The sequence below is a fragment of the Mytilus californianus genome, unplaced genomic scaffold, assembly GCF_021869535.1.
Source record: "Mytilus californianus isolate M0D057914Y unplaced genomic scaffold, xbMytCali1.0.p SCAF_5, whole genome shotgun sequence".
Classification (NCBI taxonomy): Eukaryota; Metazoa; Mollusca; class Bivalvia; order Mytilida; family Mytilidae; genus Mytilus; species Mytilus californianus.
In genome coordinates, this window is record NW_026262701.1 from 33,810,873 (window position 1) to 33,826,018 (window position 15,146).

Sequence of the window (15,146 nt, forward strand, 5' to 3'; positions counted from 1 at the left end):
GTAAAGACTATAATTGAAAGTGAACATTTCTAAAAATTTGTAAACAATTCAGATGTTGAAAATATCATGAAATCAAACATCTTATAATTAAGATCATGGTTACCCTTCAACCACACTGCCAAATAAAGACCTTACAACACCTTCTTTAGCATCATATTATGATGACAGTGTGCACGTGTTATGAATATTCATTATGAAATTTTAATTTAATCAGGAAAAAGGTTTGTAAAAGTATTCTAGTGTCCTTTCAGATTTTTCTGTTCAATTTTTTCACCCGTAAATAAAGAAAAAGAAAAATATATCATGTTGTTCCCCCATTCAAATCTGCCTTCCATAAACTAAACTAAATATGGAAGATTGATTGACAAAGGTTATGGCACAGGGTCCCTAAACACTGTGCTTTAAAAGGTCTTTTGAGTACCTAAGTAAAGCACCGTACTTTAAAAGGTCTTTTGAGTACCTAAGTGGACAAGTGAAGAAGATCTTATTTCAATAAGAACAAAAATAACAGGACTTAGGGACAATTTAAAAAAAATTATTTTGGCCTTATTCAAAATAGACAGGAACAAATCAAATTATCTAATATATTTGAATTCATAAAAAACAATACTATCCTAGTCCTTATCAATTAAATTATTAGTTCCTTTCCAACAGATTGTCAACATGTTACTGTAATCAATAGGTTTTAGTGTCATAACTGGTACATGTATCTCTAAGTCAATGCCAGTCCTTAAAGAGTGTGAACTGAACTCAGTTGTTAAATTATTTAAAAAACAAATATGTTTTATGTGATAATCACATGCATCAAGATTCAGATACTTCTCCATTTGCACTCATTTAGGATAGCAACTCGTATATTAAAAAAAAAAGATGTAGTGAAATTGGAAATGAGTTATTTGCCAACCAAAGATTTTGATTTTGATTTTTGGTGTTTTAACGCCACTTTTAAGCACCGCTTTTGGGCTATTTCATGGCGGCCAGTTTTTATTGGTGGAGGAAGCCGGAGTGCCCGGAGAAAACCACCGACCTTCGATAGGAAAACTGACAATCCTAGTCAATTAAGATATGAGTCGAGTGCACCCGCACGAGCGGGATTCGAACTCACAACCTCAGTGTTGACTGGCTAGTGATTACAGTAGTAACTACTTAGACCACTCGGCCACCGAGGTCCCCCAACCAAAGATCATTCCCGAAACAACTGTTAACATCTAAATGTCATCTTATGGCCTATAACAATGAGCAAGAACCATTACTGCCTGGAAAGCTCTTCAACAATGAGCATGACCTAATTTTGTATGGCAAGCTCTCCAACAATGAGCTTTGATCAAAACCAAATATAGTATAGACTGCTCTAAATGTCCCCAGTCCCATTTACTTATCCTTAATATATATGACCTTGAACATGAACACATTTATACGCAATAACCTTAAGTCTGAAAATGAGAAGACACATGACAATAGTTTTAAGCAGGTGTAAAAAAACCTGTCAATAAAGGTATGATACATATATGACCTATATACTTATATAAAACGATTCATGTTTTTTTTTTCATTAAGTCAGGTGTGACAAGATGTTTTATTATATACATGCTGAATACATGTATCATAAATTATCTAACATTTTATCAATACACTTTCATTTATATGTTAGAATTGAAAAGAGAATGTCGATGTAAAAAATAATAGTTGGATTTAATTAGGACTATTGAATACTTGAGATATGCTGATCTTTTTCTATGCATGCAAAGGACTATAATGCAGCTCTAGTCAATTGTCAAAGACAAGAAATCTCCTAACTTAAATATAAATATTGTTAACATTTTCCTCTTGACAATTTTGTTTAGCAAAAATATATGATAAAAGATATCATGCAGAAGTTAATTTTTAATTTATAATTGGAAATATGACAAATAATCTGCAGACCAATCAACCTCTTTCACAACGTTTTCTCAACAACATGCATGATAAATGGATGATCACTTTGTTTATTAATTTATTACATCTGGATAGAAAAGCGAATGCACTACATCATTCTTGTATAAACATACAGAGAAATATTTATTCTTCACATTATAAGTCTTAATAACTTGTCAGTCAGATTTATAATTAGTAAGATAGTATTTATATTGCATATTAAACACTGCCATGACTGCTTACTAAGCAACAAAATTTAAGAGAAAACCAGACTATTGTTACAAAATTAAAATGTAAATGTTTTTGACATTTTTATTAAAATGAAATCAATAATTGGAAACAGACACCTGACAGGAACACTTGTAAAATGACTTTTGTAAATTTATCCTATTCATGCACATTTTCATTTACCTGTTCCAAAAATAAAGTCTTCTAAGAATCTTATTTTATTATTAAGTAATATCAAATTTTATTCACTAATGTATAATTATGGGTTTGACACCAAAAATACCTATTTACAGCTAGTATTTATAGATTATCGTTGATCATCTCAAAGAGATTGATTTTCTCGCTTGAGCCAGTACAAAATGAAAGTAAGAAAAGCAATCGAGTTGAGATGACCAATGATAATTTGTTTATCGCTATTTTACCTATGACGACATTGTCAATTTCATTAGCAACGCCACATGCCCCCTTAGTTTCTAGCGATAATTTTTCATATCACTCGACTCCGCTGAGAAAGGAAATTATCAGTCAGCAAGATCAAATGGAAATCTCGTAAAATTGCGATAATGGGACTTATATTACTTTCATATTTAATGTGAGACACAAGCAAAACTTTCACACAAAAGTGCACACGCAGAAATTTCTCGCCTGATTTGGTTATCATTAAATTTATGTTGAAAGTCTGTAATATGAAGATTTTACTACAAGTGTCACATAAACTTAACATTATTATATATTGTTCTATGAAAATGAAGTAACCAACAGATGAACCATGCCAGACAGACATGTACACCTTACAATCATTCCATACACCAAATATAGCGGTCCTATCACTCATAGTACATGAAAAACAGATCAAACCACAAAATCTTTACATTGACCAACGATCCACAAAAATGAGGTCAAGGTCATGTGAACCCTGCAAGACAGACATGTACACTTTACAATCATTATTTATTCCATTCACCAAACATAAAATTGAGAATGGAAATGGGGAATGTGTCAAAGAGACAACAACCCGACCATAGAGCAGACAACAGCCGAAGGCCACCAATGGGTCTTCAATGCAGCGAGAAACTCCCGCACCCGGAGGCGTCCTTCAGCTGGCCCCTAAACAAATATGTATACTAGTTCAGTGATGATGGACGTCATACTAAACTCCAAATTATACACAGGAACTAAAATTAAAAATTTGTAAGGGTTCCACGGAACCCAGTGTCTCGCCTACTTTTTCCGTTACTCGCAGGCTCAACAAAAATGAGGAAGTAAATCAATAAAAATATTCCTCTTGATACTATCTTTTGATTGAAAGAAACTTCTGTCCAAGTTTGGTAAAAATCCAGGATTAATTTATGAATCTAATAAATGTTTAAAAACTTTAACTGCAGACTGAATGTAATGTTAACTGGAAGAAAACAAAACTTCCTTCTGATACTAGCATTTGATCATAAACAAGCTTCTGTCCAAGTTTGGTACAAATCCAAAATAGTATAAGAAAGTTATTAAAATTTTTAAAAACTTTAACCACAGAGTGAATGTGTTGTTTCCTGGCAGAAAATCTAAGTCCATTTAAAAGTAAAATAAGGAAAAAATGGATTTATTTTTTTACAAAATTTACTTCTAGATACTAGCTTATGATCATAAACAAGCTTCTGTCCAAGTTTGGTACAAACCCAGGATAGTTTAAGAAAGTTATTAAAATTTTAAAAACTTTAACCACAGAGTGAATGTAATATTTCCTGGCAGAAAAACTAAGTCCATTTATAAGTAAAATACGGAAAAAATGGAATTTTTTTTTTACAAAATTTGCTTCTGGATACTATCTTATGATCATAAACAAGCTTCTCTCCAAGTTTGGTAGAAATCCAGGATAGTTTAAGAAAGTTATTAAAATTTCAAAAAACTTTAACCACAGAGTGAATATTTGTGGACGCCGCCGACAGAATGTAGGATCGCTATGTCCCGCTTTTTCGACTAAAGTCAAAGGCTCGACAAAAATGATACAAGACTAACAAAGGCCAGAGGCTCCTGACTTGGGACAGGCGCAAAAATGCGGAGGGGTTAAACAGTTGATTTTATTGCTAATAGTATATGACAAACTAACAAAAACTTATCATTGACCAATGAACCATGAAATGAGGTGAAGGTCATATGAACCCTGCCAGACATACATGTACACCTTACAATCGTTCCATACACAAAATTTATTGATTTACTGCTTAAAATATCTGAGAAATAGACCAGACCACAAAAACTAAACATTGTCCAATGAACCATGAAAATGAGGTCAAGGTCAGATGAAGCATGCCAGATGATACACCTTACAATTATTCCAAAAACCAAATATAGTGGCCCTATTGCTTATTTTATCTATTAAATAGACCAAAACACAAATGATCAATGAACATTGAAATTGAGGTCAAGGTCAGGTGATACCTGCCAGTCAGACATGTACACCTTACAATCATTCCATACACCAAATATTGTTGACTTAGTGCTTATTGTTTATGAGATAAGGACTTGTTGTCTCATTGGCACTCATACCACATCTTCTTATATCTATTGACCGTGCATCACATCCACAAACTCTACCTTACAGACATGTAGACATTGCAAGGAACCCTTATACCAAAAATTTAAATTGCTGGGAGATTATTTGCCCATAATCAAAAATATTGAGATTTATTAGGTCCAGTAAGTTTACTTGATCTGATAATTACTAATCTTTTTTCTTTACTAGACTGAATGTCCAGTGAAACTTAAGACTTTAATATGTTGAAAAATAATGTTTTTTGACAGTTGTTAAGCAGCTTCCAATCAGTCAGTCAACAATTTGATGACCCAGACAACAAACTAACTTAGTTGTAGTTATATGTACATGTACTTTAAGTGAACAATGTAGAGTTAAAATCAGTGCTAAATTGTAATTTTTTAGTAACCAATTACAAGTGATGGTTTCAGTATTGGTTAAGTGACTTGATTTTTCCATGAAATAGGAGGATCAGCTGGGTAAGCAGGAATACATTTCATTTATGGAAATGAAACACTTTCAAAAACATGGATGGCAAACGTTACAAACAGCAGGACATTCCTTTAAAGCCTGGCACCTCTATTCTATTTAACATTAATAAATCATGCTGTGTGCTCTTCTTCTTAGCATTTAATGAAATGATCAGTATACAGCAATATTATATTAAAACTTGTTTTTACATCATTTCGACTTATTCTAAAGCTATTTTGTCTAAATTGCTGGTTATAGGCTATAGGTTTTTGGGTAAATTGGCTAAGCTAGATATGACGAAATCCTTGGGGAAAATTGGCTAAGCTAGATATGACGAAATCCTTGGTTAAATTGGCTAAGCTAGATATGACGAAATCCTTGGGGAAAATTGGCTAAGCTAATTATGACGAAACCCTTGGTTAAATTGGCTAAGCTAGATATGACGAAATCCTTGGGGAAAATTGGCTAAGCTAGATATGACGAAATCCTTTGGGTAAATTGGCTAAGCTAGATATGACGAAATCCTTTGGGTAAATTGGCTAAGCTAGATATGATGAATCCTTGGGGAAAATTGGCTAAGCTAGATATGACGAAATCCTTGGGGAAAATTGGCTAAGCTAGATATGACGAAATCCTTGGGGAAAATTGGCTAAGCTAGATATGACGAAATCCTTGGTTAAATTGGCTAAGCTAGATATGACGAAATCCTTGGGGAAAATTGGCTAAGCTAATTATGACGAAACCCTTGGTTAAATTGGCTAAGCTAGATATGACGAAATCCTTGGGGAAAATTGGCTAAGCTAGATATGACGAAATCCTTTGGGTAAATTGGCTAAGCTAGATATGACGAAATCCTTTGGGTAAATTGGCTAAGCTAGATATGATGAATCCTTGGGGAAAATTGGCTAAGCTAGATATGACGAAATCCTTGGGGAAAATTGGCTAAGCTAGATATGACGAAATCCTTGGGGAAAATTGGCTAAGCTAGATATGACGAAATCCTTATAACTATTAATATTGTTACTCACTTTTTCTTTTTCTTAACAGACTTTGGCCTTTCTACTTTAGATTTCTTTTCCTTTGATTCGCCATCTTCATCCAATTCTTTCTTATCCTTTGGTGTTTTGCCTTTCTTTTTTGGTCTTTTCTTTGCTGATTTTTTCTTACTATCATCGTCACTAATGGGTGCTTCAGCATCACCAACAGTTGAAGGAATAGGTGGTGGAGTCATTACCTTTGGAATTTGTGTATTTCCAGCAGCCTGAGCTTTAGCAACAGCTTCTGCCACAATTTGATTGGCTTTCTCTTGTGCTTTCACTTTCTGTACTGATTTGTCTTCTTCTTCATCTTCTAGTTTAGGTAGAATATCTGTTTTCTGTGGTAACTGGATCTGCACAACAGACATTGGAACATTACCACTACCTATGGCCATAGATGATGGTGGCATCTGATTCTGTGGTTGTCCTTGGGCAATCAATCTGATCTGCTGTCCTGGCTGCGCTTGTTGCTGCTAAAAAAATATATCAAAAATGATAAGCACTTGGTTAAACTTTTCTTGATTCAAATTCATTCAACTGTAGATTACGGGTTTCAGCATTAATTTTTTGAACCATGTGGTTTCTTCCAGGGTTTTTTTATTACAATTAAACCCAATAGGGCTTTTCCATTAAAATGGTTGTGAGAGGATAGGATGGTTTGGGTTATTTTGAATACCCCTGGTACATCAAATAGACATATATTGTACATGTTCCACCAAAATAAACATGACCCTGTCCAAAACCAAAACTTCCCTTCATACCCTCCCAAATTTATTCAAATGGAATAGCATTCCTAGCTCATAAGTTTGTCAATCACAGTTAATGGCAATACTAGCGAGTGATTTGATCCCTAAACCATTCATGAAATGCAATGTACAACAAATACAATGCTAATATATGCATACGGTTAAGCAAACAATTCTTCTTGTTAATAATGAAAATTAGGGCAAGAACATTGTGTGCATAAGGGGTTAGAAAATGTGCAAGTCTAACAATCTATTTCATCAGAATATAATTTTGGACACTGCATGCACACAGGTGAAAGTTATTTTTACCTGAATCAATACAACCTTTTGTTGTGGCTGTTGAACAAACTGTTGACCAGGAGCCTGTGACATGGTTTGCAGAAATCTTGTAGGCTGACCTGCCATGTTATTGGATACAAGCAGAATTCTCTGTCCTTGAGGCTGCATTTGTTGTTGTTGAATGGGTTGCTGCTGGTTTGGAAATGGTTGCTGAATCTGAACAATCTGTTGTCTTGGTTGCAACTGTGGCTGTTGAACTTGAATTATAGCTGGTCTCTGAGGACTTTGTTGCATTTGTTGATTTTGAATCTGATACGCTGGAAATGATTGTGCAGCCTGTTGTTTTTGGCTTTGACTATTGAGTTCTTGTTGTGCTCGTAATGTCCGAACACGTTCTTGCAAGTCCAACATTTGTTGCTGAGTTTGTTGTGTCTGAGGCTGATTATGCAGCTGTTGAATTTGTTGCTGAAGCTGATAGATTTCCACGTTTACATTTTTTACTTGTCCTACATTTGGACTCATCTGTCCCATGCTATTTAAATTAGTTTGACTTACACTCACAGACATCAGCTGATTTGGTATTGTATTGCTCTGACTATTTACAGATACAGTATTAGTATTGCTTATATTTCCAAACGAGTTTGTAAGAATCTGTGCCTGACTTACTGAAATATTAGCATCAGACCGGTTAGGTAGATGGAACGGACTAGACGCAGGTGTTGTGTTCGGTCTAGAGACCATTGTAGGTGAGACAAGTTGATTTACATTTCCCTGAGAATTTGGAGAAGTGTGAGCATTCTGATCAGGCGTGCAAGCTGGAGAAGGGATTGGTCTAGGAGAAGCTGATGGTGTAATTGTCCTTTGAGGTGTACCAACTGTGTAAGCTGGTCTGAACTGTACATTCTGGTTGGGACTAGTATTTTGGAATGGAATCATATTAGAAGATTTATCGTTCAAATTTTGAGACATTTGTATTTCACTTGCCATTGTATTTTGATTTGGCATTTGCTGCTGTGGCTGTTGATATGTAAACTGCTGGAAAGACGAACTTGGAACATTGACACTACCAGGATTTAACTGTCCTACATTCTGAATATTTGGTAGATTGAAACTGTTTTGGAACGGCTGTTGAACTTGTTGTTGACTAGAGCTGAAGTTTGGTATATTTACAGAGTTAATATTTTGTTGGGTCTGGAATGTCGAAGTCCTATTAATCATCATTTGCCCCTGAGGAGGCCTAGGACTCTGACTTATATTGCTTACATTTTTTACCAAATTATTGTTTGGACTGGACATTGGCACATTTGGTCTCATGTTACCTGTAGGGGACTTCATTCCTTGCATAAACACATTTGCATTAGGTGTTGAGGGCATACCGTCTTGGTATCGATTCTGTGGGATATTATTATCTTTAGATAAGGCATAGTCGTGATGAGTGAGGTAGGTTGTCTGTAAGCCATTCCCTGGTATTTGTTGTATGTTTTGCAATCGGGGCTGTTGATTTGGCAGTTGTTGTACATATGCTGGCTGACTAGGTCCATTCTGGTTAGGGTTCCACATTCTTGGCATGTTCTGTTGTATTCCAATTTGTTGCTGGTGTGGGTTTGGCAACCGTGGACCGTTTGCCGTAGTCATGCTTCCGTAATTTTGAAATCCAGGTGATGGTTGCATGTTAGCGCGAACAACCTGCATCGGTGATCGTTGTGCCATAGGTTGGTTGTTCTGTTGAAGAACCATGATATGAGCTGCAGTTCCCGGCTGCTGTTGTTGACTACCAAAATGATGCAGTTTGGTGGTATTAAATTGATTCTGTTGTTGACCAAAAGTATTTGTCATGAACTGATTTTGCTGAGCAATATTTGGAGGCTGCATCTGCATGTTGTTGAATTGGTTTGTTGGCATGCCACCCATTTGCTGATTAAACATTTGAGTCTGCTGTGGCTGAGTATTCATAACTGGGTTCATTTGGCCCAAAATTCCACCTGCATCCAACAATGATCCAGTCCCAGCCAAACCATTATCTGAGGCCAAATCTTCAAGAAAGCCTCCATCAGTATCAAATAAACTAAGCATTCCATTATCTGACATTGTAGCTATCCACTTTCAGCCAGTCTGGCTGGTTTCAGCTGTGAATGAAGCTGTTGTTATTCTATCTACACGTTATCCATCTTCTGTAGCCTTGAATATACTGGTGCAGTTGTTCTTCTCAACAGCACCTGAAAAATGTCAAATGCCAATCATGATACATATCAAAGTAACCATTAAAACTGTATGCTTTTAAATTCAAAATGGCAAACCAAAAAAATCCATTTTCAACTGATTTTTATAGTGTGTTCTTATGTTGTGCTGTAACACCACTGTCCCAGGTAAGGGGGATGGTTGAGCGCTAACAGACATGTTTAACCCCACCAAATTCTCTAAGTGTCTGTAGTTCAGTGGTTGTTGTTGGTTCATGTCTGTCATATTTGTTTTTTGTAAATAGGTTTGTTGTAAATTAGGCCGTTAGTTTTCTCAATTGAATTTTTCATGTCAGGCCTTTTATAGCTGACTAAACAGTATGCATTTTTCTTATTGTTGAAGGTTGACAGTTGCCTATATTTCCTTTCATCCACTTCATTTGATCTTGGATTCAGTAGCTAAAATACTTGGAAATTGTGACATTTTGGATGAACCATCAGGCAAAACAAATTTAAGAAAGGTGGAGGGGACACATGTTCATGTATTGCACGATACTCTCAAAAAGTCAGTAGTATCTAACAGATTCTTAAATGGTACAATGCTGATTCTATTCTGGCAAACTGGTCATTGTATAACAAATTGACCATCAGACAGATTTTCATAACTCTAAATTCAAATTACCGGTCCTGTTAACTCAGAAATTAATGCTTGCATTTATCATTGTGAATCCTTGACCTCTTGCAAAAATGTCAAATCTATGTGAATGCAAAATTTTATACAGGAAGATCACTACTGGAAGTTTATATTAGTGCAAACCTGATACTGTCGATTTTTTTGCATTTATAAAAACATGACAATAATTTCTGAATTTAAAGTACTAGTTCTTAATTTCTATCATAGTCATTTTTGATTGGAAAATAAAATTGATAAATTGTTCCCTTGGCCATGGTTGAAACTTTTGAAAAGTAACTGAAGCTACTCTATAGGGACCACCAAAATTTTATCAGATTCGTCATTATAACATTTATTCTCAGGTCAGATTGTCCGAATGGTTAATACTGACAAAAAGGGTTGTTGTTGTTGTAACAATGTTAGGTAGTTAATCAGATCATAAGGCACTGGATTCAAGTTTTAACTGATATATAAATTTGTCGCTAAAACCATTTATTTAAAACCAGTTAAAGGAATTTCCATGGATTAAGGTGGTGTGTCATATTTGATTGCCAAGGATGCAAGGCCAATAAAATGATAGACATGATAACTGAAAATCTTTTTTTATATTTTCCATTAAGAATTTAAATTTAAAGATTTCTAAAAGGATGCTTACACACTAATTTCAAAAATGTAAGACAATTTTTTGTGGGACCAGCAGCATCGGCATGGTCTGACAATCAAATTTGAAATCAGCAAACTTTGTTAGGCCAGGGTTTTAATTTATTGGTTTACAGATTTTTAAAGATGTTGGGCAAAATGTTGGGTCGGTTGGTCGAAAATGAAAAAAAATTATTAAATTTTACAAGACATAAATAGGTATAGAATTACTGTGTACTTCAGTCATATCACAATATTTTTCCAATCCCTTTTTTTCATCATTCCTTAAATTTTAGTGCCAGACATATTTTTAAGCTGTTTTAAACATACAATGCATTTCTGTTTATGATTAAATATGATGCAATAATACACATTTTGAGATAAATGCTAGTAAACAGATAGGTTCAATTACATTTCAGGGATAATGAATTTGGTAGAACATGGTAGGCGGGTATAGAAAAGAAATGAATTTAATTTTTTTTTCACTTTTTTCTGAAATTCAGAAAAGTAATGGTTGGCGGATCCGTAAACCAACAAATTAAAAAAACCATATGCCTTTTTGACGATATCAAAAATTTTCCCTTAACATCTGATCAAGTGGTATATTATTACATAATTAATGATAACCTCACATTTTTTTCTCTCTCTTTTCTCTATCTTTTTTTACAAATGCCGATTTAAATTTGTATCTGGAAATATTGTTCAGGTAAGCATACATTTTCTTACAATAGACAAATTTTGAGTTCCTTTTTATGAACGCCATGAATTTGTTACGCCAAATGTTTGTTGGTGTGAATGGCTTTATTGAATGATCAACTTTTACTGCTTTATGTTATAACATACACTATACAAGTAGCCTGATCATCTATTTTAATTTTATTTCAGTCAAGGTAATGGGATAAACAGTTTTATATGTCCATAATATGGATTGAATTTGCTTGGTTTTTCTTTAATATACAACTTTTATCTGTCAGAAGTAAGCTACATGTAGCTTTCATATAATTTGGATCAGGACTTAAAATGTCATAAATGAGGAATCCGGGTTCGTTCGCCTTGGGTCCGTTCGCCCTAATTCCTGTTCGCACTAAGTCCGTTCGCCCTGATTTCTATTAAAGTTTGTTGAAAATTCCCCCGAAATATTTGGTTAGATCATACATTTTCGTACCTCATATGAATTCGTACTATGCATGCTTTTTCAATGGAAATTGTGACGTCACAATGCATTCTTAATAGCACGATAACCCATGAGATGAGGATTTATGTTGTATTGATGCTACCAGATAATGATTTTTCTTTTGATTTGCATTGAATATTCTTGCATCATGTTGAATGTGGACAGTATTTTGAAGAAGTGTTCAGGAACTGGAGACCAAAAAGTTATCTGTATGAATTTATCTTTTTTTTGAAACCTTGTAACAATTTCAAAACAATCCAAACAGGTATAACAAGATCCAACTCACTCAACACCTTGAGAGCAAAGAAGCCAATTAAGCGGCGAAAACAATTTCTCTTTAATGTCTTACAATTCATACATCATTGTTTTAACTCATTCCAAGCTGACTTGTTTATTTAAAAAAAACAATTTCATTATTAATCCACCAAAATAATAACTACAACAATCAGTGAGACCAAAGACATCGTAATCATATCTAATCAGCATTCTAAATTACAAAACTTTGAATTTTCGGAATACTAAGGCTTTTCCACCTCAGAAATATATTACCTTAGCTGTATTTGGCAAAACTTTAAGAAATGTTGGGTCCTCAATGCTCTTCAACTTCATACTTTATTTGGCCTTATAAACTTTTTTGATTCGAGCGTCACTGATGAGTCTTTTGAAGACGAAATGTGTGTCTGGCGTACAAAGTTTCAATCTTGGATCTATGATGAGTTTAAATACAATCAACAGTCATTAAAAGTAATTCTGAATAAAAACAAATGTAACAATGAAGCCAATTTGGAGTTTAGTATGACGTCCATTATCACTGAACTAGTATACATATTTGTTTAGGGGCCAGCTGAAGGACGCCTCTGGGTGCGGGAGTCTCTCGCTGCATTGAAGACCCATTGGTGGCCTTCAGCTGTTGACTGCTATATGGTCGGGATGTTGTCTCTTTGACACATTCCCCATTTCCATTCTCAATTTTATAATTACTAGCCTGATTAATGCTTCAAAACAAAAACCTTTTTTTTTTATTTTCAATGTTTATTCATGAATTTGGAGATATATTTTTTAATATTAATCATTTAAATATCTGAATAAGATTACAAAACTTTAAATTAAACCACTAATATTATTTTTTTTATAAAAATTAGGGCGAACGGACCCAGGGCGAACATGTAATTAGGGCGAACGGACCCGATACCATAAATGAGAGAATACTCAAATTTTGTGTACTCAACATGCAAAAATAGTACAATTAGAGGTTTACGGGAGGTAACTCTTGATACCTTTTTCATATGCAAAGAGTGTTTCATAGAAAAAATTATGGAAATGCACGAAAAGAGAAAAAACACAAAAAAAACAAACTATTAACCAGCTAGTGCTGATAAAGCATGACAATCCTGAATTTGCCCATCAGCTGTTTACAAATAAATTCTAAAATATAGTTATTTCCTCTTTGCTGCCAGGCGATAAATGTACAGACTATATCACATACATGCAAGCATTGTGACATCTGAAATGTACGGGAAATTGCACAAATGAGGTGAAAGTTGTCTCTTTTTTCTTTCTTGAATGGAGGTCAATATTTTGTCTATTTTAACAAAATTGAGCTGGTAAAATATATTATTACATATTAAGTGTATGGATTCCATTTTTTCCGTCATGTTATATTTGTATCATTATGAAAATATCATTCAAATTCAGCTTTCAGTTTTACTTTCTATTATGGTAAACCCCATTCTGACCCCCTAACATCATCACAAATGAAACTGAATTAAATTATTACTTAACTTTCCAATAAAAAGTTACAAACCATGTATGTATAAACTTTATTGTGTTCAGATATAACAACATTCTAAAATATCTTTTTTTAAGATAACCTCTGTCGAGGAAAACGTCCTTTTGTTGTCCATTAGCTGGGCCCACCAACGGGAAAATCCAAGTTTTCTGTTCTCAAACACGTGCAAGGAAGCAAAATGAAAACAAACCAAGAAAACTCTCTGAAATCACCATTAAAGTGTTAACAACCACCTCATAATCGAATGTTACACAATGCATCACATAACTAAGTGACACAAAGAAAAGTTGTCTTTGAACGCCATTTCTATTTGTAGTTTTTAAGAAATTATTGAACAGAAGCCAACTGAATGGGACCCTTCCCGGGGGTGTTAGAAAAAATCGATGACAAAAATGTTCTTAAACATAAAGATAGAAGACCAATTGACAAAATTAACATAAAATTGTTGCCTTACCTGTCATATAATGTCAAAATATCAAATTTATATACAAGTTAATTTTGTTGATTTAGACCGCTTATAACCTCAACATCATGCAGTCGTGTGAAAGCATTCTAATTTTGAATCGAACGTTTTGATTGGATATCAAATAAACCATATCAAATCATTTTTTACAAATTACATGAACATTTTAATTTATATACACTATTATATATTGTTTTTATTGCCAAGAATTGAAGTTTTCATTAATTGCAACTAACAAATTTATTTTTCTTCATCTGGTAAAATGAAACAATGACATTCATCAAATATTGCCTTTGATGTTATTATCCAATCAGAATGCCTGTTTGAAGAACGCGTTGACCAGGTGCTTTATAACAATAGCCAATCACAATAGGTAATTTTTCATCAAATGCCCGGATGATGTTACGAAATTAGTGAATTTATTTTCAATAATTATTTTTAATTGATTTGTATCAATTGATTCAACGATCTTTGGTGGTCTAAAAAAAATACACAACTTCATGTAATTAAGGATTACAAAGTTTGATTAAAAATCGAAACTACATATTTTGTTAATTCTAGCTGGGACTTTTATAATAGTCCCAGATTCTATAAAGCACATTTTATGACTCATAAGTTACTATACAAATCCTTGCTCATATATAAATTGTGTATTTAAATAAAAAAATAATAAAAAATCTGTTGTTTCTTTTAAATTTAGCCGGTATGGTCAAGTTCGAATGTCCTAAGCATATCAATAACCGTGTTTTATAGTTACAGTCTGTCACGTTAGACTTTGTGCTTTTCAAGTTATAAACACACATATAGCTGCGTAGTTTGAAAATTTTAATATGATATATTAAAACAGCAATTACAATGAATGCATTTTATAATAGGACTTCTATTTAAGTTAATTTATGCTGATGGTGGGTTGCTGTCTAATTTGTGGTTATCCGATTTTACCATTCAACAACATGATTAACTATAACTATATATTATACGTCCATTGCTTTTAATAATTTTATGTAGAATTTAAAACACATATAATGA

General features: G+C 33.8%; 1 protein-coding gene across 11 annotated transcripts in view; it reads right to left on the minus strand.

Annotated features, from left to right (window-relative positions):
• Positions 1-14,197, minus strand: part of LOC127700953 (chromodomain-helicase-DNA-binding protein 8-like) — a 73,358-nt gene extending 59,161 nt beyond the window's left edge. For all 11 annotated transcript variants that reach the window (XM_052204694.1, XM_052204695.1, XM_052204697.1 and 8 more), the window contains exons 1-3: positions 14,109-14,197; positions 7,233-9,418; positions 6,169-6,650 (exon numbers count right to left, since the gene is read on the minus strand). In XM_052204694.1, coding sequence (XP_052060654.1) covers positions 6,169-6,650; positions 7,233-9,290 — 2,540 coding nt within the window. In that variant the 5' untranslated portion in view covers positions 9,291-9,418; positions 14,109-14,197. The remainder of the gene's footprint in view (positions 1-6,168; positions 6,651-7,232; positions 9,419-14,108) is intronic.
• Positions 14,198-15,146: the final 949 nt, after the last annotated feature.